The 26,235-nt window shown below is 59.6% G+C and overlaps 1 protein-coding gene and 1 long non-coding RNA gene across 3 annotated transcripts in view; one reads left to right on the top strand and one right to left on the bottom strand.

Annotated features, from left to right (window-relative positions):
- Positions 1-26,235, top strand: part of MEGF6 (multiple EGF like domains 6) — a 98,372-nt gene that overhangs the window by 11,325 nt on the left and 60,812 nt on the right. For both annotated transcript variants that reach the window (XR_008376885.1, XM_053576083.1), the window contains exons 3-4: positions 2,317-2,426; positions 10,708-10,812. Coding sequence is in view for 1 of the 2 variants with exons in the window: in XM_053576083.1 (XP_053432058.1) it covers positions 2,317-2,426; positions 10,708-10,812 (215 nt within the window). In the remaining variant the exon portion in view is untranslated. The remainder of the gene's footprint in view (positions 1-2,316; positions 2,427-10,707; positions 10,813-26,235) is intronic.
- LOC128574968 (uncharacterized) lies at positions 4,962-7,967 on the bottom strand. Its single transcript, XR_008376886.1, has 3 exons — positions 7,812-7,967; positions 5,652-5,859; positions 4,962-5,540 (listed from the first exon to the last, which is right to left on the bottom strand). It is a non-coding gene; the product is annotated as an uncharacterized LOC128574968 (long non-coding RNA).

Below are 26,235 nucleotides of genomic sequence, written 5' to 3'. Positions count from 1 at the left end.
GGATCTGGGGAGCTGGCGCCAGCTGCAGGGGAGCAAGGGTCTTTCCTCAGGGGGTTGTGGAGGCTGCAGGCTGAGTGGCCCTCTCCGCAGGTCTTTCCCTTTGGGGGGTGGAGGGTGGCCAGTGACCGAAGGAGCAGCACGTAGCCCAGCGCTGCGGGCAGCCTGGGAGAGGGATAAATATTTACGACACCAGGGCCAGCGCCCTCCATTGCTGCCAAACATTGTTCACCGCTGCGGTCGGTTTCTGTCCAGGCAAGTGGTTTCATGTCCTGCCAAAGTGGTGTTTTGCAAGGCGCTTCCAGGGTCTCATGTGCGCGTGCACGGACACATGCTTCCGGAGGCGGCCGCCGCTGCCACTGGCCCTGTTTATTTGTTGGGTTGGGGTCCCCAGGGCCAAGCTCGGGCTTCCCACAACGCAGCCCCAAGTTGGGAGGGCATTTTGTTACTTGGAGACGGCTACTTCCAAAGGCTCAAGGGCCCTCGACCCAGTGGCTGCTGGCCAGGCCCCTGGTCACCGTCCCTAGAGACAGCAGCTGGGTGGGGGAGGGTTGCTGGCTGTGGGGTCTGGAGGCTGCAGGGTGGGCGCTGAGTAGCTTGTCATCCCGTCCTTCAGGTCAGCCTCTCTGTCTCTGACTCTCTGTCTCTCCATCTGCCTCCCCCCACATCCGTGTGACCAGTTCTGTTATTACAGAAACAAAGACCTTGTAGCCATGGGACCCTTGGACATGTGCCAAGCAGTGATGGGTATGAGCTTCCTGCCGCTGCTGTAATGGAATCGGGGCAAGGGGCTCAGAAACAGCAGAAGTCTGTTGTGACAGAGGGTCTGTCCCAGGCCTAGCTTCAAGTCACCGGCCCATCCTTATCTGCTGTGGCTGGTAGATGTGTCACCCCAGGCTCTGCCTCCTTCTCCACCCGACCTGCTCCTGTGTCCTGTCCAAACTTCCCTCTTCTTCTGAGGGCTCCTGCCATTGGGCTAAAGCATGCCCTCACCCCATATGACCTCATTGTAACTTGATAAGTGCCACAAAGACCTTATTTCCAAATAAGGTGGACCTGGATTTGGGGGATGTTGCCTAGCAGCACCAGCAGAGAGGCAGAGTGGGCAGTTGGCCATCTGTCTTGCCAGCCCTTAGAGTGGGGGGAAGTTTATTGGGGAGGGATAAGAGCTGTCAGGGGCAGGTAGGGGTGCTGTGCTCGGAGGAAGCAGGAGAGGAGCTTCTGGGAAGGGCAGACGCTTTTCAAAATTGGTGGCCTAGTTCAGGAGGATCCAGGATTAGCAGCCATGGGTGGGGGGCAGTGGGAGGAAACGGAGGGATTGTGGGGGCCATGCCTGTACCCTCCTTCTGCTAGATTTGCTGTAGGCTCAGCCCCTGGCAGGGGAGGCAGGGCCCCACCAAGACCCCCCAGCCTCAGGCTAGGATGTCAGTGGTGGGGGTGGTGGAGGGCAGGTGGCTGAGCTGGGCATAGGTAGCCTAATGGGGCCAGGCTTCCAGGGGCCCTGGTGCTGGTAGTCTGGGCAGTCCTCACATTTGGGGAGGGGGACAGATGGGAGGACCCACCCTTTGGGTGAGCTGGTTCTCACTGGCCATGGGCACCTTCTTCTCATGGCCACTTCCTGAGCTGGGTCTCAGGTAGCCAGCTCCTGGGCTGGCTCTGACATGTTTCATTTGGCCTTAGCGAGAGCCCTGGCCTGTCCGATCTGAGCGGGAAGCAGTCACATAGCCCTGGGAAGACCCCCTGCTGCCTACCCTGAGGTCTCCCCCTTGACCTGGGCACACACGGGGCCTCCTGCCGCTGCCCATAATAGCTTCCTCTGGGTCACCTGTTTCCCCAGCTTAGCTCTGCGCTCCTGAGTGGGGGATGTGGCCATGACACCCATGTATGGGGCCCACTCCTCCTGGACACTCCAGAGTTGTCCACTTGTTGATGGCCTGAGAGCCTGGGGTCCGAACAGTCCAGCCCGCCCTGGGCATCCGGAGCCCACTTGGCGCATTCTGAAGTGATGTTGGCTTCCCCAGATCCTCCTAGACTGGCCTGGGGCTAAGAGCCAGGTGAGGGGCTGGATGGGCAGCTTGGAGTGGGACCACCGTGGGCATGCGAGGGCTGGGCAGAGGCAGAGGGGAGGCACAATCCAGGGCTCGGGCCCTGCCTGGGGCCCCAAAGGAGCCTGACTGGGCATTGACCCCACCCTCGGCACCTCAGCCTCAGCCTGCTTGGCTGGGAAACAGATGAGGCAGAAATCAGTCTGGGGCTCGTGAGAGCCAGATGCAACTGGGCCTGCAGTGGTGAACACTGGCCCTCTCTCTTCTCTTTCAGGACCATCTACTACATGGGCTATAGGCAGGTCTACACCTCCGAGGCCCGGACCGTGCTCAGGTGCTGCCGAGGGTGGAGCCAGCAGCCGGGCGAGGAGGGCTGCCTCTCCGGTGAGTGCCTGTCACCTGCTGGCTCTGCCAAGGGGCAGGGGCCAGTTGGCTGGTGTCTGAGTGCTCAGCCTCGGGAAGGCATCCGAGGGTGCCCTGTGGCCACATGTTGGTGTCTGTGGGCTTAGGCTTTCTGAGGCTCTTTTGGGGTCCACCTGCCGTGCCACACTCAGCCCCAGGTCTTGGGGTCCTTCTGGCTGCTCTGTTCCCAGAAAGGCCCAGGCAGAGGGCTGTCGGGGTTGGACAGGGGGCCCTCAGCCTCTGTGGGTGCAAGACAGCAGCTGCTTCCCCTGTCCCCTTTGCTGGCATTCTTGGGTGGATCTGGCACCCAGGCCTCAGTCTTCCTATCTGCTGAAGGGAACTTCAGTCAGTGCCCCTCCCAGAGAGCCCAAGTCTGACAACGCAGGTGGGACATCCTGTGGATCTAGCCCCATTTGGGAGACAATCCATAGACAACCTTATACAGGCAGGTGCGGATGGGCTGTGGCCCAGAGGCGGGAGCTGGGCGGGAGGTGGGCAGGCAGCTCTTGGCAGGCGGCTCCCAGCCCTCTGCTTTCTCAGAGGAGTGGGGCTCCCTAGGGTGCGCCTGGCTGCAGGGGTGTCTGAAGGGAGGTGCAGGCGCTCTGGCAGGTGAGGTTGCCTGGGCAAAGGCATCAGCAGCTCTCCCTGGAGGGGTCAGCTCAGAGGTCGTGAGACTCTGTCCTTGTCCCTGTGCTTCCCCTGAAAGGTCATGGGGTGAGTACTGTGCTGTGGGGTGTGTCTAGGGTCATGTTGAGAGCTCCTGTGATGGCGACGGGACTCCAATTCCAGGGGTCCTTGCTGTGGTGTCTCTGTGACCCCCGGCTCCCTTTTCACACACGAAGTATGAAGCCTGGTGTCTGAGAAACAGGGACGGAATCACTCGTCCTGATGAGAACGCCAGTGGGAGAAGGGGAGGAGAAGGGCTGCTGGGGCTGTTTTTCCAGTGGAGGAAGTGACTAGTTCTCTCCAGGAAGGGAGGCGAGGCAGGAGGGAGAAGGAGGCAGCTTAGGGTGCTGGCCGCAGGGCAAGGGGGGGTGCCTGCCAGCTGTGCCCCCCCACGGGGTGTCCCAGCCCCCACAGTCCAGGAGGGTCCTGAGAGGCGGCTCCCTCTGCAGTTTGGGGACTGATGAACCCCTGGCCCTCTGCCTCCGTGTCTGGAGGAGCAAAGGGTGTGTTAGGGGGAGCAGGCGGGGGCAGGGCAGACACCAGAGCCTACTTTCTGTTCTGGGATGGGCCCTGGGGCTGCCAAAGGTGGCTGTCACCATGGGGTGAAATGATGAGCTGGTGCTGGAGCGGGAGAGGAGGTGGGCCAACCGCCTGCTCCCTCAGGGCTCACAGGGGAGGACATGCCGGAGCATGAGCAGGGTGCTCCGGGCCGGGGGGAGCGGGACTCAGGTGCAGCTAGTACAGGTGGGGGTGCGGTGGCAGCACCCGGCCATCCTTGTGACCTTCAGGCCCTGTGCTGGGATCTGGAGACCCTCACACTCACCTTGTTTAGACTGACCATCCAGAGCCTGGGGGTGTGGCCTGTGTCTAGATGCTAGGCTGGCCTCACATCACTGGAGACTTGGGGACAGAGGCCAACGTTATATCACGAAGGGGCCGCAGCAGGGTCCTGTGAACATGACGATCTCTCTGGATCCCTAGTGTGGCCCTGCGTGAGCTTTGGGCTCTGCCAACTAGGCACCAGGTTGTCGTGCACCCACAGGAACCCTTGGGTCTTGAACCCTAACCCTAACCCTGGCGGCTCTGCCCTGGGCTGTTTCTGCTGGTGGGGAGGGCTTGATCCAGCGGGGGGCTGTGTAATACGGGAACAACCCCAGTGGACAAGGGGGAGGCCTTGCTGTGGGGCAAGTGTATAGGGTAATGGGAGGTCCCAGCCACTGAGCCTCATCCTGGGGGTCCGGGTTGTGACACTAGCAGGGTCCACCTTGGATCTTGTGCTTGAGCTTTGGCTTTTAGTTGTTCGTTGGTGTTTTTTGTGACAGACTCTTGCTCTGTTGCCCAGGCTGGAGGGCAGTTGTGTCATCATAGCTCAACTCCTGGGCTCAAGTGATTCCCCCATCTCAGCCTCCTGAGCATCTGGGACTACAGGCACCTGCCACTACTCTCAGCTAGTTTTTCTTTTTCTTGTAGGGTTGGGTCTCACTCTTGCCTAGGCTGGTCTCAAACTCCTGGCCTCAAGTGATCCTCCCACCTCAGCCTCCCAGAGTGCTGGGATACTGGGCTACATGAGCCACTGTGCCCGGCCAGTTGTTTATTTTTAGAAATTCATTTTTAGCACAGATTGACTTTATTTTACTTTTCTTCGTTTGTTTTAATGATCTCTGGAAAGCTCTGTGGTCTGGCTTCTCCAGATGCACGCTGTCTGCCTCGTGTCTGGGTCCCAGCGTGTGGCCAGCAGGCATGCACAGATGATGACGGGCTGCCAAGAGCCAACGGGGGATGTGGGGGGTGTTTTGGGGGGCTGCAGGAGTGTCAGGGCTGAGTTGGGGCCAGTAAGTGGTCCTGGCCCGGGCCTTTGGACCTTACTACTCCACACATGGAATATCTAGCCCAGTCAGGGAAGCTGGCAGAGACTTTCCCCTAGCTGCCACTCTCTGGGGACAGGGCACATGCCGTAAACCATAGGCCTTGTGTTCTGTGCAGCCTCTGTCTGGGCTGGCTTCCGTCCTGAGGCTTGTGTGTGAGGTCATTGGGCTGGCCAGGGCTGGGGGCTTTCCTGGGCATCACGGAGGGCTCTGGCAGGGCAGAGTGGGGAAGGAAGGGTGGCCTCATGGGCTCAGTTGGCCTGCCCCAACTGAGGAGTGGGGCCACTATCCACGATGGAAGGGGTGCCTGTCTGGTCCAAGCAGTCAAGAGAGAGAAAAACACGACTCAGCCCTCTCCCTGCCCTTCATGAGCTTCAGCACTTTGGTGGGTTAACCTCGCCACCCCTGCCCAGGTCTCCAGCTCTGGCACCTGGTGGGATACATGAGTAACTTCACGCGGAGCCTTCATGTGGCACCAGTACACAGCAAGTGCTCAAGCAGTGCCTGCTGCCCCTGCTGTCAGGAGAGGAATTGCAGAGAGAGACTTCTTGAGGTGCAGTGACTCCTGTTAACAGCAGGGGTAGTAGTGGCACAAATGGTGATTGGGGACAGTACCCCTTGGCCAAGGGCTCAGTCTCAGGGGCTGTGTGGAGCGGGGGCCGCTGCCAGGCCTTACCTCTACCGCTTGGTGGTTCTGGAGTGTGTCCTTCTCCTCTCCACGGGCTCAGCTGCCCCCAGAACCTCCGGGGCTGTGGCTCTGCGTTCATGTTCCCTCTCCCTTCTGGGCACGTGTTCCGGAAGCCTCCTTTCCTCTGCACTGTGCATTTACCATTCTGTTGGCTGGTGCAAGGGAGCCCGGGGCAGGTGTGGTTGGGGCCAGGCATCTGTCGTGGGGTGGGATTTTCAGGGTCCCAGCAGGTGCAGGGGTCCCAGCCTCCTCTGTCCCTGGGAGTTCTGTGTATGTGGGGTCAGGTGACAGTCAGAGGAGCTGCCTTGGGTCCCCTGGCCAGCATGTCTGAGGGTGTCCAGGCTGGAGTACAGGACAGGGTCCTCTGAGCTCTCTAGGTCTCTCCCCAGCCATGGAGACAATGTCAGGGTCACCCATGGAGCCCTGTGGTGTTTGTGTGGGCAGAGGGGACGTAATGCCTGAGAGAGGATGGCAGGAGCCTGGTCAGCGTGTTTCTCTGAGATCCACTGAGTTATTACTGGGCAGGGTGGCAGAGCCTGGTGTCACTCAGCCCTGCCCAGGCTGCTGGGCTTGGGCCCTCTTCTGCCATAATGGGGTGAGTACTTTCTGCTCAGGGATTCTCTAAACTCCAGTTTTATCCCAGTCAAGTGACACATTTTGCCTGGACCCTCCTGATGTTTCAGCCATAGTCATCCTGGGTCCTGTAGTACTGTCCTGGCAGAACCTTGGGCAGTGATCCTTGGTTTGGCTCAGTACGTGCCTGGTCTGGCAGCTGGCTCCCATCCCTCCCCACGTGCACTGAGGCGGATACATGTAGGACCACGGTGCCAGGGAGACCCTTTCTGTGGCGCCTTCCTCTGATTCCCCACTCAGGCTGGGCTCAGGAAGAGTTTCAATGGACGCTGCCCTGGACCTGTGCACCTGCGGCCTTGGCACCTAGCTGGGGAGGCCTGGGTTTGGGCCCCGTGTCCAGCTGCCAGCCCGCCAGGCAGGTGGGCCGCTGCCCCCTCTGTGTCCCTCCAGGCCTGGTTGGTGTCCCTCTGACCTGCAGAAGGCCACAGTGGACCCTGGGGCTACCCTTTGCTTTCCTGTCTCTGTCATTTACTTTTCCTTTTCCGTTCTGGCCACACATCAGCCCCGCGCCCCAGCGTGGGAATCAGCTGAGCTGGTGTCCCAGGCCCTGGGCTCCCTTTTCCTCCACCAGACACAGTGTGTGGCCCTCAGATGGCACGGCGGGGCCCCAGGTCCCTCCACCCGTGGATGAGTATGAGTAGTCATGCGTACTGTGCCCTGGGGCCCCTGCCCGTGCTCGCCGCTCCTTGCACAGATCTGTGCACACGTGCAACGTGCATGGTGAACTGACACCCACACTCACACGGCCATGCCTACACACACTCACTCATGCTCATGTGCTCACTTGAGTGTGCACAGCCCCCTGTGCTTACTCATACGCCCTGTGCCACACGTGTCCATGCACGTACACACCTGCATGGAGCTGGGAACCCCATGGTGCCTGGGAGTCCTCAGGGACCTCCAAGCTCAGGGATGAGGGTCGTCTAGTAGAATATTACCCTTGATAAGTGAAAATTGCCCATGACGGAGCTTAACATGAATGTCACCATTTTCAGAGGGATACTGAGGCTCACAGTGGTTAAAAACTTTGCCCTGTGGTCAGCCAGCTAATAACTATCAGATCTGGAGCTTGAGCGTGTCTTCCAGCCCAAGCTATGCTGGCCTGCCAAGGTGCTGGCCTGGATTCTGGGGCCAGGAGGAGAGGTTGGGATGAGCAGGGGAGGTGTGTGAACACTGGGTCCTGGGGACGCCTGGCCTGGCCTTGCCCCAGCCTTCCCCCCACAGGCCACCTCCACCTGCCCTGGTATTTCTCACACTCATGGGTTTGGACAGTTGCTTCCAAGGTCCCAGGGCCCTGTGGGTGCAGCCCCTGCCAAGCCAACAGCCGGAGGGAAGCTCCCCACCCAGACCCCCTGCCATGGCTTGGCTTCTTTAGTGGCTTAAAGTAACCGATGTTAAGTATAAAACAAGTTGTTGCTCAGAAATCTCTAAATCATTTTGTGAAAGCATCTATCCCTTCCTTCCTTCGACCCTCATGTGCTGAGTCATTTTAGTTTTCATTTTCAAGTTTCCCACCTGGTCGTGCTGTCTGCCCGGCCCTTTCCACACGTACAGGGTGCTCTTGGATGGTACCACAGGTCCTGGTCGGAGCGGGCCTCTGGTGCTCACCACTCTTCTCTCTGTGCGAGTTTGTCTCCTGTGTGCTGGCTTAGTTCATGCACTGTTGTCTGAGCTGTCCACTTACAAGGTGCTAGGACACGCTGTCCGTGCTATTATCGGTGACAGTGGGGAGGGGTGGGCCTGCTGCTGGACGCTGGTGTCCTTGGCTTCCTCCTACACCGGCCCAGGCACTCTCCTGTGGTCCACCCATCCCCCTGTTACTCTGCACTGGGTGTCCACCCTCTCTTGGGCCTCCACTCCCACCACACCTGGAGGGTAGACATTTCCGCTCCATGACCCCAAGCAGGCCTTGGGCTTCCTCTTGCAGTATCCTCATGTTACAGCCTCCCGAGGGTCCAGGAGTGCCCGTCTTTGTTTTAAAGCCCTGTGGTGTTTTCCCACCTCTGCGGATGGGATAGCACCCTCCTTTGGCCCTGGTGCCTGCCCTCTCCCCATAGAATATGAACAGATGACTCACGCCTGGCCCTGCCTGGCCACTTAGGTGCCTGTTCCCACCTCATTCCCTTCACTCAGCAGTTGAGAAGTACCTTCTGAGTGCCAGTGCTGGGCACGTGATGGCAACGAGACAGGGTGATGACTGCTTTAGGGACCTGGGCTGGGCCTGAGGTGAGCTGTTACACGCCAGAGGTGCGCTGGTGGGCAGCTGCAGGCAGACTCAGCTTGGTTTATACAGGGGCCCTCGGCAGGCTCCTTGAGGACGTGCCATTTGGGGAAAAGACATGTGTCCCAGAGCAGCCTGCTCAATGGGGGCTCCTGAGGAATAGGACTGAGCCTGCGGGTGTGGGGGTAGCATGCGGGGGGGGGGCAGAGAGTGAGGCCCAGAGCTAGGTGGGGTCTAACGCATAGGGTCTGGGGGCCATGGGGTCAGTACGCTTACTCTCCACTTGCTTGAGAGGTGGTGTCTTCAGCCAGGATAACCATGAAGGCCACCCTAGGGTTTTAGAAGGGCCTGCCTTCTCATCTGTTTCTGAGTCAGGCAGATGCTTCTGGGGGAGGGGGAGAAGGATGTGAGCTGGGGCAGAGGGAACCTAGAGCTCCAGGAGGATGCTGAGAGCAGGGAGGGGGACCCCTGGCAGCCACTTAGCCCCAATCCGGGGGAGTCGGGGACTGGCACCAGCTCCAGCCTGGAAGGTGGCTGGAGGTCTTCAGGACCCTGCAAACCTTTTTTGTGGTGAAAAATAAACACAACTGCTCTTCTCTCAGTGGAAACACCCAAGTCAACAGGTTTGGGCCCCCAGTACTTGGGACACTAAAGTTTCCTGCTGTTTCCTATTACACAGGCCCCTGTCAGCCCCTCCGCCCAGAGGGATTTCCCTGTGTTCAGTGTGGATCATAGCAGCTTCTGTCCAGCTTCCCTGTGGCCCAGCTCCCTCGGGCTGCAGGTGTTTGGCTGGAGGGGCTTGGGTTTGGACAGGTGTGACTGAGGGCCAGCTAGAATGCCCACAGGGTGGCCCGAGGGCAGAGAGGCCCCCTCTGAGACTGGGTGGCCGTGGTCTCAGGATGGCAGGAGAAGCAGTGCCTCTCTGCACTGGCCTGGCCAGGTCCTCCTGACTCCAGACGCCTACACTGGAGACTTTTGGGATTGAGTACTGGCCTAGGCCTTGGTCAGTCCTCACTGTGTGGCCTAAAGCCAGGTACCGACCTGCTCTAAGCCTTGGTTTTCCTCACCAGCACAGCATCTGGGCCAGAAGCTCTTGGACCCACAGCCTGGCTGTTGTCCTTCCCCTTGGCTGACCCCACTGCACCCCAGGGTCCCAGGCATTCTAGCCTGGCAGGGTTCCTCCGTCTAGCTGGGGTGTCTAACCTGCAGCCCACGGCCCACACACTGACTTGGGGAGGACTCTCTTGCTTACCTATGGTGTCCAACACCATGGAAAGTGTGCCCAGACCTTGTCTGTGCTTGTCATCTTTCCTTAATGTGTCCTAGCCGTGTGGCCCAAGGCAGCTCTTCTCCCTCCACTGTGGCAGAAGAGAAGAAAGGCTGGACTCCCCGGGCCAGGGCTTTCCTCTAGGCCCTGGCAGCGTGTTGTCAGTGACACACAACCTTGCTCTGAGCCCACGAGCTTGGGTCCTGCAGGGTCCAGGGCTGCAGGGGGTGGCCCAGTCACTGTTCTGAGCACCCTACAGGGGCAGGGAGCAGCCTGCCCTATTGTCATGTGCAGGGTGGGGGCTGCAGGCAAGAAAATTGGGGCCTTAGCCCCCATTGGGCACCCACTATGGGGAACCAGCAAGGCAGTTTGGGATGGTTGGCTGGGGGGCTGCCTGCCCAGCCGTGGCCTCCTGCACCCACATACTCCCACCTGACTCACTGGCTTGAGGGAGCCCCTAGGCAGTTGGGGGCTGCAGGAGAGGGCCTGGGAGCAGAGGGTCTCCTATGGAGGAAGAGGAGGAAGAAGATGAGCGAGGCCACCTTCTTCCCAGCCCTGACCTCCTCCCCTCCCCAGGTCCTGCTGGCCTGGGGTGTCCTGGCCCTCCCTGGGCCAGCCTTACAGGTTCTACCGGGGGGCTCGAGAGGGCGCCTCAGCCAGATCCCAGCCCCCCTTGCAACTGTGGGCCTCACCGTCTACACTGCTGCCCTCCCTACCCCAGCCCCTTCCCTCTCTTAGAAATGCCCTGAACACTCTGGTATCAGCTGAAATGAGAGGTTTTTACTAAACTCAGGGGACCACCCTGATTGGTGGTGGCCATGCCTGAGGTCAGCAGCGGGAGCTGGGTCAGTGTGTGAGGCAGGACAGAGAGAGTGGGGGCAGTGACCTGGTGGGCTTCCTCACACTTTCTCTCCTCTCCACAGCGCAGTGTCATACCGGCCTCTGTTTCAATGGTGGCCACTGCATGCCAGGCTCAGCCCAGCTGTGTCACTGTCCACCAGGCTTCCGAGGCTCCCGCTGTCAGCACGGTGAGTGGAGGCCCCTTGGGTACCAAGGCCCTGGCTGTGGCCAGCCTGTAGGCATATGGCATAGGGTAGGGGACATATCAGTGGTGACGGTCCCTGGACAGGGGCTCTCCAAGAACATTCTCTATCCCTTCACCCAGCTTCCTGCAGCACACTGAGGCTGTTGGAAGGGGTGAACCCCGAGAGACCTGCCCTTAGCAGGTGGCTCAGTGCCTCACAATCTCAGAGCCCCCCTCCACCCCACCCCCACTCCCCCACTGCGTCCAACCTACTGTTTATGGGCAGAGACTCCCGCCTCTGAGAAAGGCAGGGAGTGGCTGGGGTCCTGGAGTCCCCGGCTGTACTTCCATGGTTCCTGAGTGCTTGTCCTTGGTGTTGAATGACGGGGCAGCCAGGGGTCCCAGCCGTCGTATAAATTGGAGCACATTCATAAATGTCCCGCAGACCCTGGCAATGAGGCAGCAGGAGCCATGGTTTTGTGGGAAAATGCTTATGGAGGACTGATCAGGGACAGGCTGAAAGTTAGCGCTTGGGTAGTAGAATTTGTGTAAATGCATCCAACTCGTGGATAGTGGACGGAAGAGCCTCTGCAGACGTTGGCCCTGGGAGGCGTGACCTCTCTTCCTGAAGCCTTCTGCTCTGTGAGTTTCAGAATTGCTCCTGCAAGGGGCGGCTGGGGGTTCTTCCCAGTGGAGGCCCCGGCAGGTGGGACATGCGTGTCCCAGCTCAGGCAGGCAGCGTGAGGGAATCCAAGGACCCCTGCACCCTCGAGCTGCCCTCTGTGGTCACCCAGGGTTTGGGTTACTGGCTGGCTGTCCTCTGTTAGCCAGGAGGGTCCCTGCTGAATCAGCGCTAGTGCTGGCTGCTTCCTAGAAGCTGAGCAGCTGGAGGGCTGCCAGGCCATGGAGCATGGCCCCTCCAGGTCCCCTAGACTGTCACTGCTGAGTGACATCCAGCCTCCCAGCTTCACCAGGCTTCCTTGTGGCCACTCGGTGGGCTGTCTGGACATGAGTGGCCCTGGGGTCCCTGCAGGATGGAGCTCTGGCCTTCATGCTTCACCTCTTCTTAGGAATTTAAATTTCGACATAGGCGGGGAATGAGAAATGTCCCCAGGGCCTTTCTGCCTCCTTCCTCGAATCTTTGTGAAACAGGTGTGCTTGACTTCAGTTTTGTGTAGAAATCCTGGGCTGCCTGTGCTTGGTGGGGTGGGGACCTCCTGAAGCTGGCTGCCTCTGAGGAAGTGTCCAGAACAGGCCTGTAGCAAAGAAGACTACCCTGTGATCTCTGCTCCTGGGGGAGGGTGATGAGGAGGTGACCCTGGGGTGTAGCCTGTCCTGGTCAAGTCCCCCAGGAAGGGCTAAGGACACCTGATTGCTGTCCTCAGAGCCAGCTGCCTGCTCCCCTTGTCCTGTCTCCCACCATGCCTCCCACTCCACCCCATCTTCACTGACGGCCCGGCTCTCAGCCCCACTCCATGCTGAGCAGTCGCCTTCCCCCACAGCCTGACACCTGCCTCCAGGTACCAGAGGAGGAGCTTGCAGGGCTGCTGAGGGCCTGGCACCTGATCAGGGAACATGTTTTCTGGTGGGGGCTCAGTATCGAGCAGAGGAGGGGGCTGGGGGACCTCTGTACTTCTGGGAGCTGGGTGTGGCTGTGGGGGGCTGGGTATGGCCATGGGGCTGGCCTGGTGGTAGGGGGCTGCCATGGCTGTGGTGGGCAGGCATCCAGGGATCCTGACCCTGTCTATGGCCAGCACCTGCTGAGCTCAGAGTCACACTCAGAGCTCAGGGCTGAGTGTGCTCACATGCCCTGTGTCCCGCCAGCCTCCTAGGGCCAGCACTTTTTTTTTTTTGGAGATAGAGTCTCATTTTGTCGCTCACAGCAACCTCAAACTCTTGGGCTCAAGTGATTCTCTTGTCTCAGCCTCCTAAGTAGCTGAAACTAGAGGCGCCTGTCACAATGCCCAGCTATATACATACATACACATATATATATATATATTTTTTTTTTTAAAGAAATGAGGTCTCCCTCTGACTCAGGCTGGTGTTGAACCTGTGAGCTCAGGCAATCCACCATGGCCTCCCAGTAGGGCCCTCACTTCTGCTTTAGACTCGTGAGGTTCCCAGAGCAGCAGCCCCATTCCATGGCTATGGTGGGCACAGCCTGGTGGGCACAGGCAGGGCCTGGAGGTGGCAGCTCCTTCCTGGCATTGAGCCAGGTCTGCTTGTGGCGCCTCACTGAATCCTCACTTCAGCTGCCTGGTGAGAGAGGAAATAGCTGCTGGCAGCTGCTGGCCACTTGGTGCGTGAGTGGCAGACCTGAGCTGTAGGCAGGCCTGTCTGAAGGAGCCCTTGGCACCTGGTCGCACTGCTTCCAGGTGCAGGACCAGGCCTTGGTCAGGGGAGATCTGCTTTTGGGGAGAGAGGGGCAAAGGCCCCAGACAGGGCGAGAACTTCCTCACCTGGGAGAGTGACCAGTCAGGGGCAGACGTGGACTTCAGATTGGTGGACAAGCTGGGGGGTGGCTACTTGGCTTCTACTGTGGGCACTCTCCTAGAAGAAGGGCTGGACATGCAGGGCTGAGTGTACATGCCTGTGAGTGTGCAGGGCTGAGTGTACACGGCTGTGAGTGTGCAGGGATGGGTGTGCAGGGCTGTCTGTATGCAGGGCTGAGTGTACAGGGCTGTGTGTATGCAGGGCTGAGTGTGCAAGCCTGTGAGTGTACACGGCTGTGAGTGTGCACGGCTGTGTGTGTGCAGGGCTGAGTGTGCAGGGTTGGGTGTGAATGCCAGGCCTCCTGCAGCCCCTAGCCTTGGTGCCCCCACCCTGACCTCTGATGATTACCTTCCTGTCCCTCATCCATGCTGGGTTTGGGCACCACAGACCTGAGCTGGGGTGGGAATATTTAACTCACTCCCCAGTTATAACTGATTCCAGTTTTGAAAATAAAAGCCATGTTTTCTGAGTCTCCCAAATTTGTTCATTGAATAAAAGTATGGGGGAGGGAGGCAGAGACTGGTGGGCGATGCCTCTGGAGGCTGTGGGAGAGGGGAGCCCCCTCCAGCGTGCCACTCTCCCATTCTACTCCCAGATGGTCATTCAGGACTTAGGCCTGGGAGGGAGGGTGGTAGGGTGGCTTAGCTCCCCTGTCCCGGCTGTTCTATCACTACCTGAAGCCTTCCTGCAGAAGCATAAATTGTCTGGGGAGCTCCTGCCTAGCCCCAGGCAGGCCCTGCACAGTTTGCCCAATGATGGCTTGGTGCCCCCCAGGCCTGGCACTGTGTGACCAGGGTAACCGGCTCCCCACTCAGGGCCGGTTCCTCCTCTGCTGGGGGGTGAGGTGCAGGTGCCTGAGCCAGGGTAGGGGAGCCCCAGAGCCCACCTGATGGGAGTGTCAGGGAGCAGGGGCCACTGTCAGGGACAGCCACAGTGACCGCAGTGAGTTCCTGGTGGTGGAGGTGGGCTTTGTCCCTGCTTCTCAGGGTAACTACACTTGTGGCACCCCTGTGCTTCCATGGGGTGCCACTGTCATGCAGCCTCTCCCTTGGGTGGCCTGGAGTCTGGGTTCAGGGTCCTATCGGACCCACCAGGAATGGTTTTTGCAGCTGGAAATACGGCCTGGTGCTGGCTCTGCACGTGGAGTCCCAGCCATGTGTGATGCTCTGGGAGTGGGTACGAGCCCCAGCTCCTCCCCGGCACTCTGGTGTCCTGGGCTAGCATGAGGCCTGGGAGGGAAAGACAGCAAGAAAAGCCTGTACTGAAAATGTGCCCTTAAATAGGTTTGCGTTTTATGCTGCAAATGGTGACAGAATGACCAGACGTCATCCCTCTGGACTCAGTCTTAGCCCAGCTCTTGGGACGAGGGCGGGCTCTGAGAACCCAGGCCTGGGTCCCGCTAGTACATTCTTGGACCAAGCAGCTTTGGCTCTAGTGCTCCCATGGGCCTCAGTTTTCTCACCTATGAAATGGGCAGGTTGGGTGGTCTCTGAAGCCAGCACCACACAAGGGTGCCGGCTGGGTCCAGGCGAGTGGTCAGGAGCCAGCACTGCCCAGCAGAGGCCAGCGTTCCTGAGGCCTTCCTAGAGGAGGTGGGCCTGTGGCTAGGGGAGGTTTGGGGAGATGCAGGTGGGTCTGGGTGAGTTTCCAGATGGGAGAGGCAGGAGTCAGGACTCAGCCCTGCCCAGAGAGCTGGGTGGGGACCAGAGGGAAGGTTCAGCCAGGAGTCCTGAGGGTCCTCAGCCCTTCTCTCTGCAGGACTGAGATAGAGGCCGCTAGGAGCCCCTGTCCCCAGGCTCACTTGGGGTCTCTGGGGAGTGGGCTGGAGGCACTGTGGCTCTTGGGGGTGCCCGAGGCTATACCAGGGAGCAGAACCTAGAAGAGTAGGCGGAGCTCCCCCTGGGCCTGGGTGCCGGATGCAGGGCTGTGCGGGTCCAGGCCTTGTCTGTTTCTAAACTGGGACAGTTGATGAATAGAGAGGATGCTGGTCCCAGCTGCCCTTCAGTGCTGCCCACTGTGTCTGAAGCTGGGAGTCTGACCCCTCACCCCAGGTCCAGACACACCCAGGGCTGTGTTTGTTCCCCAGCTGTGGCCAGGCCTGGTGGGACTCTGGCCTCCAGGGAGTGGTGGGAAGGGAGGGTGAGCCAGCCGGCCTTGCCCCCACTGGAAGCTCCTGGAATGGCTGGGCCTGAGGCAGGATGTGCTCATCTTGAACACAGGGGGTCCCTGTCCTGACTGGAGCTGGAGTTGGAGTTGGAGCTGGGGCACACCCTGCGAGCACCTCTCCTCCTGCTGGGGTCGCTGTCGTGAGCCTGCTGCTGGCAAGGCTCCAGCCACGGCCAGTTCCTCAAGGAGGTGGCTCAGCTTCTGTCCTGTGGGTGTGCTTCCAGCTGCCCCACTCTGTTCCCTGCACCCCTCCATAGCTCAGCCAGCTCAGTGAGGATCCAGCAGCACATCCAGGGAGGACTTCATACACCTGGGAGGACCCAGCGCACCCCGGGAGGACTCAGCCTGCCTGAGAGCCTTGTTCTCTGGCCTCTGCGCAGGCTGAAGGGGCAGGTCCCCCACCATCTGAGGGTCCCCGGCGGACACAGGTGGCCCCATGTGGGGCAGAACCTCGAGGGCCATTCTGGGCTTCTCACCTTTGTGGCTGGGCACCCGGGCCAGGAGAATCCTCCTCAGCTTCCATGGGTCTGGGATGCCCTCAGGTCCGGGCATTTGAGATTTGTCTTGTTTTTGCTAGCCGCAGCTGTCCTCTCCCTGTGGTGTGGCTGAGAGCTGCCCCGGCCTTGCCAGGACCCCTCTCTCTGGCCTTTGTCAGCCATAGCCACCGGGCGGCTGCCTGTGCTCACAGTTAGGGGGGCCCTGTGAGGGGGAACATGGAGGTGTTTGCCCACAGAGACAAGCTGGCTCGGCAGGGGAGGAAGGCTGTGTGCTTGTGCCTTGGGTCATGGCTTCCCATAGGTGCTACTGGACAGTGCCGACCCTTGTCCCTGGGGAGGATGGAGGGCTGAGCCCTCGTCATGTGGCAGTGGGAGGATGGCCAGGTCTTGGGCAGGCCTCCTGTGGAGCGGTGGCCAAGGTGAGCCCGTGTAGCTTGCAGGCTGGCTTCGTACCCAGCAGACACAGAGGGCCCTGGGCGAGCCAGGGGTGTGGTGACTTTTCCCTGCAGGTGACAGAATGCAAGGTTGATGCCTACCTTGGGGTGTGACGCTGGTCCTGGTGGTCCTCTGCTGAGAAGAGCTTGGTAGCATAGCGGTTTTCCCTGAGCAGGGCAAGAGCAGATGTGTCCTGGTGGATAGATGAAGCCCTGGGCACCTGGCACCTGGGCCCTGAGACACCCCCTTCTCAGAGCTCTGCCGGTCAGAAACCCTGTGACCCATGGCTGTCCTCTCCCTGGCCCCGCCCCCATCAGGCCCCCTTGCTCTGCCCCTTCCTGCCCCACTTGGCAGAGTACTTGGCCTTTGACTTTCTTGCACCTGTCCAGTGTGGCAGCACTGAGCCCCTTGAAATCTCCTAAGAACCCCATGTCCCCGCAGGAGCCTGTGCCAGGGACCTTCTGGGTAGCTCCTTGCTGCCATGGTGGGGCATCCACCTGTCTTGATTGTGGCCACTCTGTCCTCAGTCCCCGCTGGCTGTGATCGTCAGCTAGGACAGATGCGGCTGCTCCAGGCCTGGCCTACTGTGCTCGGCCAGGAGCATACTGTTCAGGGTGGCCAGGGAGAGGACACCGCTGCAGAATCCCAGCCTGCCCTGCAGAATGGCTGGTCTGGGGAGGGCACCCTGTTCACTCGAGGGTCACTTAATTGCCAGGTCTGCTCTCTCCAACCCATAAAAGCACCTCTGTCTTTCTCCTGGAATGACTATGTCCTCCCTGGCCCTGGCTGTGCACAGTGGGGCTGTGTGGCCTGGCCTGGGGCTAACTTCAGACATGGGTGGCCTTTAATGACAGTATTACAGTAGGAGACACTGAGAGGCAGGCCAGGGGAGGGGACCTCTGGGCTCAATCCACCACCCCATGCTGCCTAGCTGGGGCCTGTGGCGAGGGGGCCTCTCAAGCCCACCTGCCCACAGCAGGTCACTGTCTAGGCAGCAGTCCCGGCTTGGTGCAGACCATCCCATACTGTGCTCAAAGAAGGGCTCGGCCTCCTTGGCTCCCTGGGGTGAGCCAGGCCTGGAGACCCTGTGGGGTCCTGTTCCCCTAGGCAGTCTCCTTAGACAGTCCCCCACCAGCTGGATGCCTGAAAAGACCCACAGCCTCCTGGATGCTCTGAAGGCCCTTTGCGCACCTTGGCCATCCCATCCCATCTATTGCTGCAGCCCCTATGGCTCTGGTCTCGGTAGCCTCAGGAAGGAACCAGGCGTGATGCGGATTAGAAGTACAAGTTTACAGGAGGCGGGCTAACCTTGCTTGCAGGATAGCCCCAAGCAACCGCTGCAGTAGCCTTTTAGTGAGACAGCACAAGACAGGTGAGGGGAGTGTTAGATAATGACTGCGTGCCTAAGGATCACCATGGGCTCGGGCTCTTTCTCTGGAAGGAGCACCTACGGACTAATCGCCCGAGGGTCCGCCCCCCAGCTGCAAATCCTCTTGCTCAGAGGTCGTCTGGCTCTTGGCGTCCTCTACAATCCATGGCCTCCTGGGAGCCAGCCCAGGCCCCCTGGACTCAGGCAGTGAGGACCTCTGGCTGTGAGCTGGTGCTGACATAGCATTTGGGGATGGGGCTGGTGCGTGCTTCATTTCACAGGTGGGAACCCTGAGCCCCTGGCAGTTCCCAAGTTGTGTGGAATTAGTGGTTGATCCTTTCCCCTGCCAGGGCAGGGCAAGGTACACAGAGACCCCAGCTGGGGGTGGGGAAGCCACATGCTGTGTGGAGCACTGTGTGGCCCCTGTGCCTTGCATCAGGTCCCGGAGACCATTGTGCCCTGATGGAATCAGCTGCAGCAACTCCCTCTGGGAGTGTCCAGGGCCAAGCGGTCACAGCCAGGCCTCTGGCAGACTTTCCTGGCAGCTTCTGGCTCAGTGAGGCCAGACCTCTACCCGCTTGCCAAGAAGCCGCTGTGCCTGGTTTCCCAGCTCCACTGGCTGCACTGAGGCCTGGCACTCTCTTCTGGGTGTGGCAATGCCCTGGCCAAGCTCTCCTATACTCTGGACCCTCCCCACCTGGCAGGTTCAGGCTGCTTCTGGCAAGGGTGCTGTGGGCAGGGGTTCAGCTCAGGACATGGGCCAGAGAGGTGGCTGGAAGGGGCCAGGGAAAGGAGCATGTTGTGTGGGTGGCCCCCTCCTGAAGCTCCAGGCCCAGGTACTGGGAAGAGCCCCTCAGGGTGCTGGAGATGGGCACCTGTCCTGGAGAAAGCACGTGTGTGTAAGGACTCCCCAGTGTCTGGGCTCCCACCTGCTGGGCTGAGCCGCGGCCTGGGCAGCCCTGCTTCAGCCAAAGGGGTGGCCTCCTGGGACCCTGCGGGGCCTAGAACCCCTGCTGGGCTCCCCAAACTCCATAGCCACCTTGTGTTTCTGAGGCTGGAGCCCCTGGGAGGCCTGGTTTGGACCCCAGCACACATGGTCCACTGCTCACTCCCTCCACCCTGGAGTCTCTGGAGCCCTGTGGCAGTGATCCTGCCTGGCCATCACCTCACCCCCAGCACTCTCTGGCCAGATTGCTCATGGCGGGGGTGGGGAGGCACAGCCATCTGGGCCCAGAGCAGTTGGGCACAGTCAGCTGCCCTCTTCCTGGACCTACTACTGCCTGGCAGGAGAGGAGGAGTTCTGAGTAGACCACCAGTGCCCAGTGCAGGTCCCAGGCCCTGCTGGCCTCTCTCAAGCCCCTACTGAAGAGGGTATCATGAGTGGCCCTCCATCAGGAGCTCACCTGGCCTGTCCCTGCCCTGAGCTCCACGTGTGGTCACCCTGCATGGCCCTGTGATGGCTCAGTGAGAGCTAAGGCTGGGTCCTCAGCTGTCCCTGGCCCTTTGCCAGGCCCCTCCACAGTCATGTCAAATTGTTTAACTCTTCCACCCGTGGCTCCCCCAGCAACGGAGTTGGGGACACCAACAGGCAGCATCCAGGGCCCAGGGGCACAGGCCACCCCTGAGGCTGCTCTCTCAATCCAGGGATTCTGAGCTGGCCTCTTTGTCCTCGGCTGTGGTGCTGGCACGGACACTGGGTGTCCTGGCCACTGTGCTCATAACCACAGCCTCGACCTCGCAGCTCCTGGTGGCCACTCAGAGTTCACTGAATCACTTGGGTTTGGTGTGAGAGAAAGGTGCTAAGCCCTGGCCCCTTCTATAGCCTATGGCCAGAGGATCCTCTTCCCTGGCCCAGCTAGCCCAGGACCTGCCTGCTGGGTCCCCCCACCCAGTGTCAACAGGAGGAGCTTAGAGCCCTGGCAGCTGCCACCAGGCTGTAGGTCTTGGGCCTCTGGGCCGAAGGACCTGGACTCAGACCCTGGCCACTCAGCCTCTGATGTGCTGTGGGGTCTCTGAGAGACCCAGACTTCAGTGCGAAGGTGAAGGCAGCTCTTGGCTGTCTTTCTGTTTCTCTCTGTCTCCAAGGCCAGGCACTGGCCCTGATGCTGATTGTGTAGGACTGGGTGTGGTAACGGCCCTGGGATGAGGAGGGCTGTCCCCGAGAGCTGGGAAAACCAGGCCATCATTTGGCTAGGTGCCTGTGATCCCACCAGGGAAAGGCAGGGGACCCTCCCCTGGGTGCTGTGTGCAGCCTCTGGGGACCATGTCCAGGAGGGGGCTGGGGCAGGGGTCCTGTGGCCTGTCGGAAGGTCAGGGGCCTGGCCTACAGGGCTCAGAAACACCCACTTGGTAAAGACTATTGTGTGCACAGTGTAGATACAGGAGCCGGAGCACCTGGGAATGAAGATTATTTCTGAAACAGAAGTCCAGATGGGAATGGTTAGGTGTTGATTTGGGAAGGAAAGTGTGATGTGAGCTGCCTCCCCTCTGCCTCGTTCATCAGTGGCTTCTCTTAGTCTAAAAGCCGGGCGGATGTCACTGTGGTGACTGCATAGCAAGGCCATCAGCAGATCACCTTCCTTTGGAGGCCATAGATGGCTCCTGCTGCACCTGTGGAGGTGGTTGGGGGGTTGGGCGGGCTGGAGGGGCCGGGACTGAGCCAGGGCCAGCTGTTTTTAGGAGCAGCCTGGGGTCCCACTCAGCCTCCAGAGAGCACTGTCTTGTCACCTCATCCTGAGCTTCGGCCAGGCCACCCTCTCAGACAGGGGCACTGGGGAGGGGATGTGTCTAGCTGTGCCCTTCAGACAGGAAGAGGGCAGCCAGCCCCACATCTCATGTAGTTTGTCTGACTGGGCCTGGCCGTTCCAGGGAAGGGTTCGCTCCTGGTTAGATGTGTATGAGGACTTCGTTTCCCTGGATGATGTGAGGTGGCATTCCATAGGGGGCTTCCAGACCTGAGTACAGGGACAGTCTGGCCACTTGCAGGAATCAGTGTCTGGCTCTGCTATGGGGGGCCTGGCTGGTCTTCTTGGTACCCTGGAGTGGGGAGGGTGGAAGGGAAGGTCAGGTGGACCCAGAGCCTGCAGGCTCTTCTGCTTCCCTTCCTTGGGGCTGCTGGACCCCAGACTCCTGCAGCCCAGGCAGCTCTTCCCACATACCAGGGCTGGGACAGAGCTGGCAGACACGTGCACCCTGGATGAGCACCTGCTGTTGTGCTGGGTCCCCATGGCCGGCCCTGCCTGGTGCTCAGGGCAGTGACCCTGGATGAGCACCTGCTGCTGTGCTGGGTCCCCATGGCCGGCCCTGCCTGGTGCTCAGGGCAGTGACCCTGGATGAGCACCTGCTGCTGTGCTGGGTCGCCATGGCCGGCCCTGCCTGGTGCTCAGGGTAGGGTGCTGGTGCCTCCTGGTGGCAGTGAGTGGCCAGAGCAGGGACACGCTGCCTGCTTAGGTTAAGGTCAAGTGCATATAACTTTGTAACTTCAGGTACCCTGTGTCCTTAAGTAAGACAGGCATGGACCTAGAGAATGACAGTCCTGCTAAGGGTTTGGGCGAGGGTGACAGGACCCTGAGAGAGATGTGGGTGATGGGTGCTCCTCATTGTGGACAGGGCTGGCTGGGGTCACTTATGAGGGGGCTGGAGTACTGAGCTGTCAGCAGAGCAGGAGGCCTCTGCAAGGTGACACTACCGGACCAAGAAGGGACACAGATGAGACCAGGTGAGGGGGTGGCAAAAGTCCCCTGGGAGGGTGGACTGCCTCCAGTGGGCAGAGGACGCCTCTGAAGTGTTTGGAGAACACTTCAGCCCCTTCCTGGAGGTGAGTGCAGGGAGGATCTGAGGATGCCCAGGCCAGGCCCTCAACTCCACTGTAGTCAGCACCCAGACTGGAACAGGGCCAGAGGGAGGTGCTGCCACGATCGCATGTTCTGGACAGGGTGGTCTGGCCAAGAGGCTGCTTGGCAGGTGCTTGGCTGACTAGAGCTCACGCGTGTCCAGTCCTTGACTTCACTCCAGGGACACATGAGGGGGCAGCTGGCCCAGTCCAGCCAAGGGCTCTCAGCCAGCGTGAGGCCCAGTCTGCCCCGGCAGGAGTCTGCTCTCTGCTCAGGGGATGATAGGAAAGTGCTGAGCCCCAGTTCTTCTTGATCTTGGCCCAGAAATGGAGCAAGAGGTGAAGAGAATGTGTTCCATCCTGTCGTCCAAACCAAGGGTGTTCGCCTGGTTTGGGGCCCTCCAAGGCCTCTGGGTTCTGTGGGGGTCTCAGCTATGTGAGGGTGTAGAGGTTTGGGTGGATCCCATGTGGACTCAGAAATCAGTGCCCTTGGCAGAGAGACAAAGAGACAGAAACTCGGAGACATTGACCGACAGAGACAGAGTGATAGCCAGAGAGACACACAGAAAGAAAAAGAGACAGAGGGACAGACAAGGGACAGACAGACTCAGAGAGGGCGGAGGCAGCAGATATGTGCACGCAAAGTCTGCCGGGCGTGCGCTGAGCCAGGCACACCATCCCTCCTGTCCTGCCTGCAGCCAGCTGAGGGGGTGTCACAAGCTTCCCTAGGAAGACCCTCCCCCCTCCAGCACCACTAGTCTCAGGAACCCGCCCATGGTGGGGGGGTGTAGACCTGGATCTTTGGGAGAACCAAGAAATGTTCTTGGCTTCCCTCTAAGTCTCTGACATTTTGTCTTGTTTTCTGGGAAACAAAAGCCCCATCCCCACATCTTTGCAGGCTGGCTGTGTCAATAGGCTAATTTCAGAGTAGGCGGAGGAGCACTTTGGCAGTTGGGAGAGGAGGTCAGACCCCGGCTGGTGGGGACTCAGCTCGCCGGCTCATGTCTCCCCCACACCTCTGTGGGTCCTGTTGGTGTTTCCTCCCTTCAGGGACAGACACCTATGCCAGGGCACACTCCGGGTAGGGATGGGAATGGGCTTTGTGGTCAGATGCACCTGGCTCCCAAGGTCTTTGACAAGCTCCTCCTAGCCAGGGCGTCCATCTCTAAGTGGGAGTCTGTAGGGAGGGCCTCACGTTGGGACTCGGTGGATTTGGGCCATGATGCTGGCTGTCACTGTCTTGTGCCAGGCATTGGGTTCAGGGCTGCTGGCAGAAGGTGGTGGAGCCCTCTGGTCCTGCTGGGTGGGTTTACCTCCTGGACACCTTTAAATGTCCTGCTGGGGAGCCCTCTGGACCCTGTTGCCAACTTGCCTGATTTTCTGTGATGTCTGCCCGGACCTGCCTTGGGCCTCAGAGAACTCCTGGCTGGACTGGACACCTTGTCCCTTTAGCCTTTCTACCTCAGCAGAGTGTGGCGCCCCCTCCCTTCACGCACCAGTCCCCCAAAGCTCAGCAGGAAGCCTGAATCTCCTTCCACACTTTTTGGGAGCCCACAGCAGACTCTGGGCCCCTCTCTGAAAGGCTGTCTCTTGCCAGTGGGGCCATTCTCTTCATAGCAACCCTGAGCCACCTGGTCCCCTACCCTGCAGTATGGAGGGGCTGACGGCTGACCCCGTTCTCTGGAGCCCAGGGAGCCCTAGATAGGTGTTAACCCCACATGACAGCGACCTGGGTGAGGGACCCAGCAGTGGACCCACTCTTGGCCTGCCTGTGAGGCTGTTGCTAGCTGTTCCCGTGGCCACCAGAGGGCACTGCTGGGTGACGCTGGAAATCCAGAGTGGGTGAGGCCTGTCTGGCCGTTTCCAGGCGACCCACTCTTGGTTTCCAGGGTTGCCCTGGAAACCACAGATGGGGAAGCGTTGATGGCATCCAGCCTCCCAAGTTCTGGGGAGGAAGCCCCTGACTCTGGGGACCTTCCCTGCCCCCTCAGCTTTCGTCCTGGGAAAGGCAATCTGAAAAGGCTGTACACTGCCTGAGTCCAACTGCGTCACGTCTGGAAAAGCAAAGCTACAGAGACAGTAGCAAGGGAGGCGGCCGGGGTGGGGAGAGCGGGATGAGGAGGCAGTGTGCGGGGGGGTGACACCATCATGATAGCGGGTATATGTCACCATGTTTCCCAAACCCAAACACCAGGGGGGCCTCAGCTGGTAACAATGTATCAACATTGGTTCATCCATAGTAACAAACTTGTCACACTAATGCAGGATGTCAGTGGAGGAAATTACGAATTGTGGAGGGAGGATGTGCAACTCTGTATTTCTGTTCAATTTTTCCATAAACCTAAAACTGCTCTCAAAACTAAAATCTATTAGTTAAAAAAAAAAACAACAGTACAGCCTTTCCCCTTCTTGGGTGAGCCTGCCTGGCCCCTCCTGTCCAAGGGTTCCTCCCTCCAGCCCACAGCACCCTCCAGTCCGTGCCTTGTCACTTGTGTTCTGTCCTGAGGGAGGACACAGTCCTTTCTGTCCCTCTGCCTCCAGCCCCCCTACCCCCACCCCAGCCTTGTAGTTTGTAATTGTGATTGTCACAAATGCTTGCAACAAGTTGCAAGTTGATGTTTGGCTGGTCAGTGCTGAGGCTCCCACGGTGTCCCCAAAGCCTCTAAGCACCCAGTGGGGGCAGAAGCACCCTGTTGCAAGGCCCACGGCTTAGATCAGGAGAGTGGTGAGTTTGAAATGGTTTCTCAGGGTCCTGAGTTTAACTAGGGCACCGCAGCTGGCCTGCTCCGCACTTTCCTGCTCCAGCCGCCCCACCCAAAGTGAGCTTTTCTTCCAGTCCCACCGGGTGCAGGAGCGGTGATGAGGGATGGAGGGTCTAAGATATTCAGTGTCAAGAGAAAATCAGGAAGGAGGTCACAGAGTCGCGTGTGCATTTATGTGTGAGCAGATGCGTATGTGTGTGGGGGAAGAGACAGAGAGAACCGGAAAGGCGGCAGGGCCACGAGGACAGACTCCTGTTGGGGAGAAGAGGGAACGTGATCAGGCTGATCCTAGTGCTGCTACACGGGGATGATGATGGACCAGGACAGCTGGGAGGACACACATCCTTCAGGCAGAGTCTAGGGTGAGAGGAGGATGCCGCTTGCAAATTCGGAGCCGGATGTAAGCCCTGGCCTGGCAGAGCCAACCCTGCCCCTGGGCAGGGAGGCTGGGTGGGGAGGCCAGGTGGGGAGGCTGGCTGGCTGCATTCCACAACATTCTCCCTGTGATGATGCCTTTGGCAGCAGCTGACCCCAGAACATTCAGGATAGGGCTGGGACGTTGACCTGTGTTTCCTCCAAGGTGTGGAGAAGCCCAGCCCCGCAACTGCTATACCTGTGGAGTGGCACTGGGTCGGAGAAACAGAAGCTGTTCTCTGGGCCTGCGTGCCCAGTGCCCAGAGGACACCTACTCCTGGAGGCCCTCCCCGATACGCTTTCTGCACTTCGTGCTCTGGATCCCCACCCCCTGCGTGTGCTTCTTGGGCTCCCCATCCCACCCGGCTATTCTTAGCCCCCTGGCTCTCCATGCACAGGGCTGGTGTTTAGTGAGCGCTCACCTCCTGGCCATGTCGGTGAGCGAGTGGTAAACAGCCCCTCAACCTGCTCCCTCTGGCTCATGCTGAGGCGGGGTGGGTCCTCCAGGAATTGGGAGTGGGGTATGCTGGCTGTCCTGGGTGGGCAGGACCTCTGAGCTGCAGGGGCAGTGACGACCCCTGGCAGGGTGGGCACTTGGCTTGCCTGGACACAGAGTCACCCCAGGCCAGCCCAGCTGGGCAGGATGCCCCCTGCCCCTTGGGAACCAAGGGCACTGCTCTTTTAGGAACGTGAGTTTTTGTTTGGTTGCTTTTAAATTTTAAAGGTGACACATGCCGGGCAGCGCTGTGGCTCAAAGGAGTAGGGCGCTAGCCCCATATGCCAGAGGTGGTGGGTTCAAACCCAGCCCCGGCCCAAAAAAAAAAAAAAAAAGTGACACATGCTTAGGAACTGTATTTTTCTTGCACTGCCATGACAAATTCCCACCAGCTTCATGGTTTACAACAACATAGATTTATTTTCTCATAGTTCCAGAGTCAGGAATTCTAGAACTGGTCAAAAGGTGGCCAGGGCTGGCTTCTTCTGGAGACTGGGGCAGGACGCATTTCCTGGCCACTCCAGCTTTAGGCGATCTGCTGTTCCTTGGCTCATGGCCCCACCTCTGTCTTCAGAGACAGCAGCGCCTTGTCCCCCGGACCCACCTCCTCACCCCCTCTCGGATGGTGACCTCTCCTCCCTCCTTCCCTGTACTCACCAGGCCCTCGTGATTACAAGGACCCGCCCAGATAATCCAGGATTATCCCCCGTGTCAGGGTCAGCCGATTAGCAGCCTCAATTATGTCTGCAATTTTAACCCCCCTTTGCTGTGGGGGTGTCTTCAGGGGCCATCTCGCTGCCCACCACAGTAACTGAAAATTGGAAAACAGGAAAAAAGAAAAACAATTGGAACCTGGCCAGCCAAGTTCAGCGGGGTGGGTGTCTGTGGCACTGCTGGGCTTGGGCCAGGACCTTTTGGGACCATGTATCTGCCTGCGTGTTTCCCAGGGCCTTGTCTCTC

The sequence above is a fragment of the Nycticebus coucang genome, chromosome 22 (genome assembly GCF_027406575.1).
Source record: "Nycticebus coucang isolate mNycCou1 chromosome 22, mNycCou1.pri, whole genome shotgun sequence".
In the NCBI taxonomy this organism is placed as follows: domain Eukaryota; kingdom Metazoa; phylum Chordata; class Mammalia; order Primates; family Lorisidae; genus Nycticebus; species Nycticebus coucang.
This window is presented reverse-complemented; position numbering and strand designations above follow the sequence as displayed.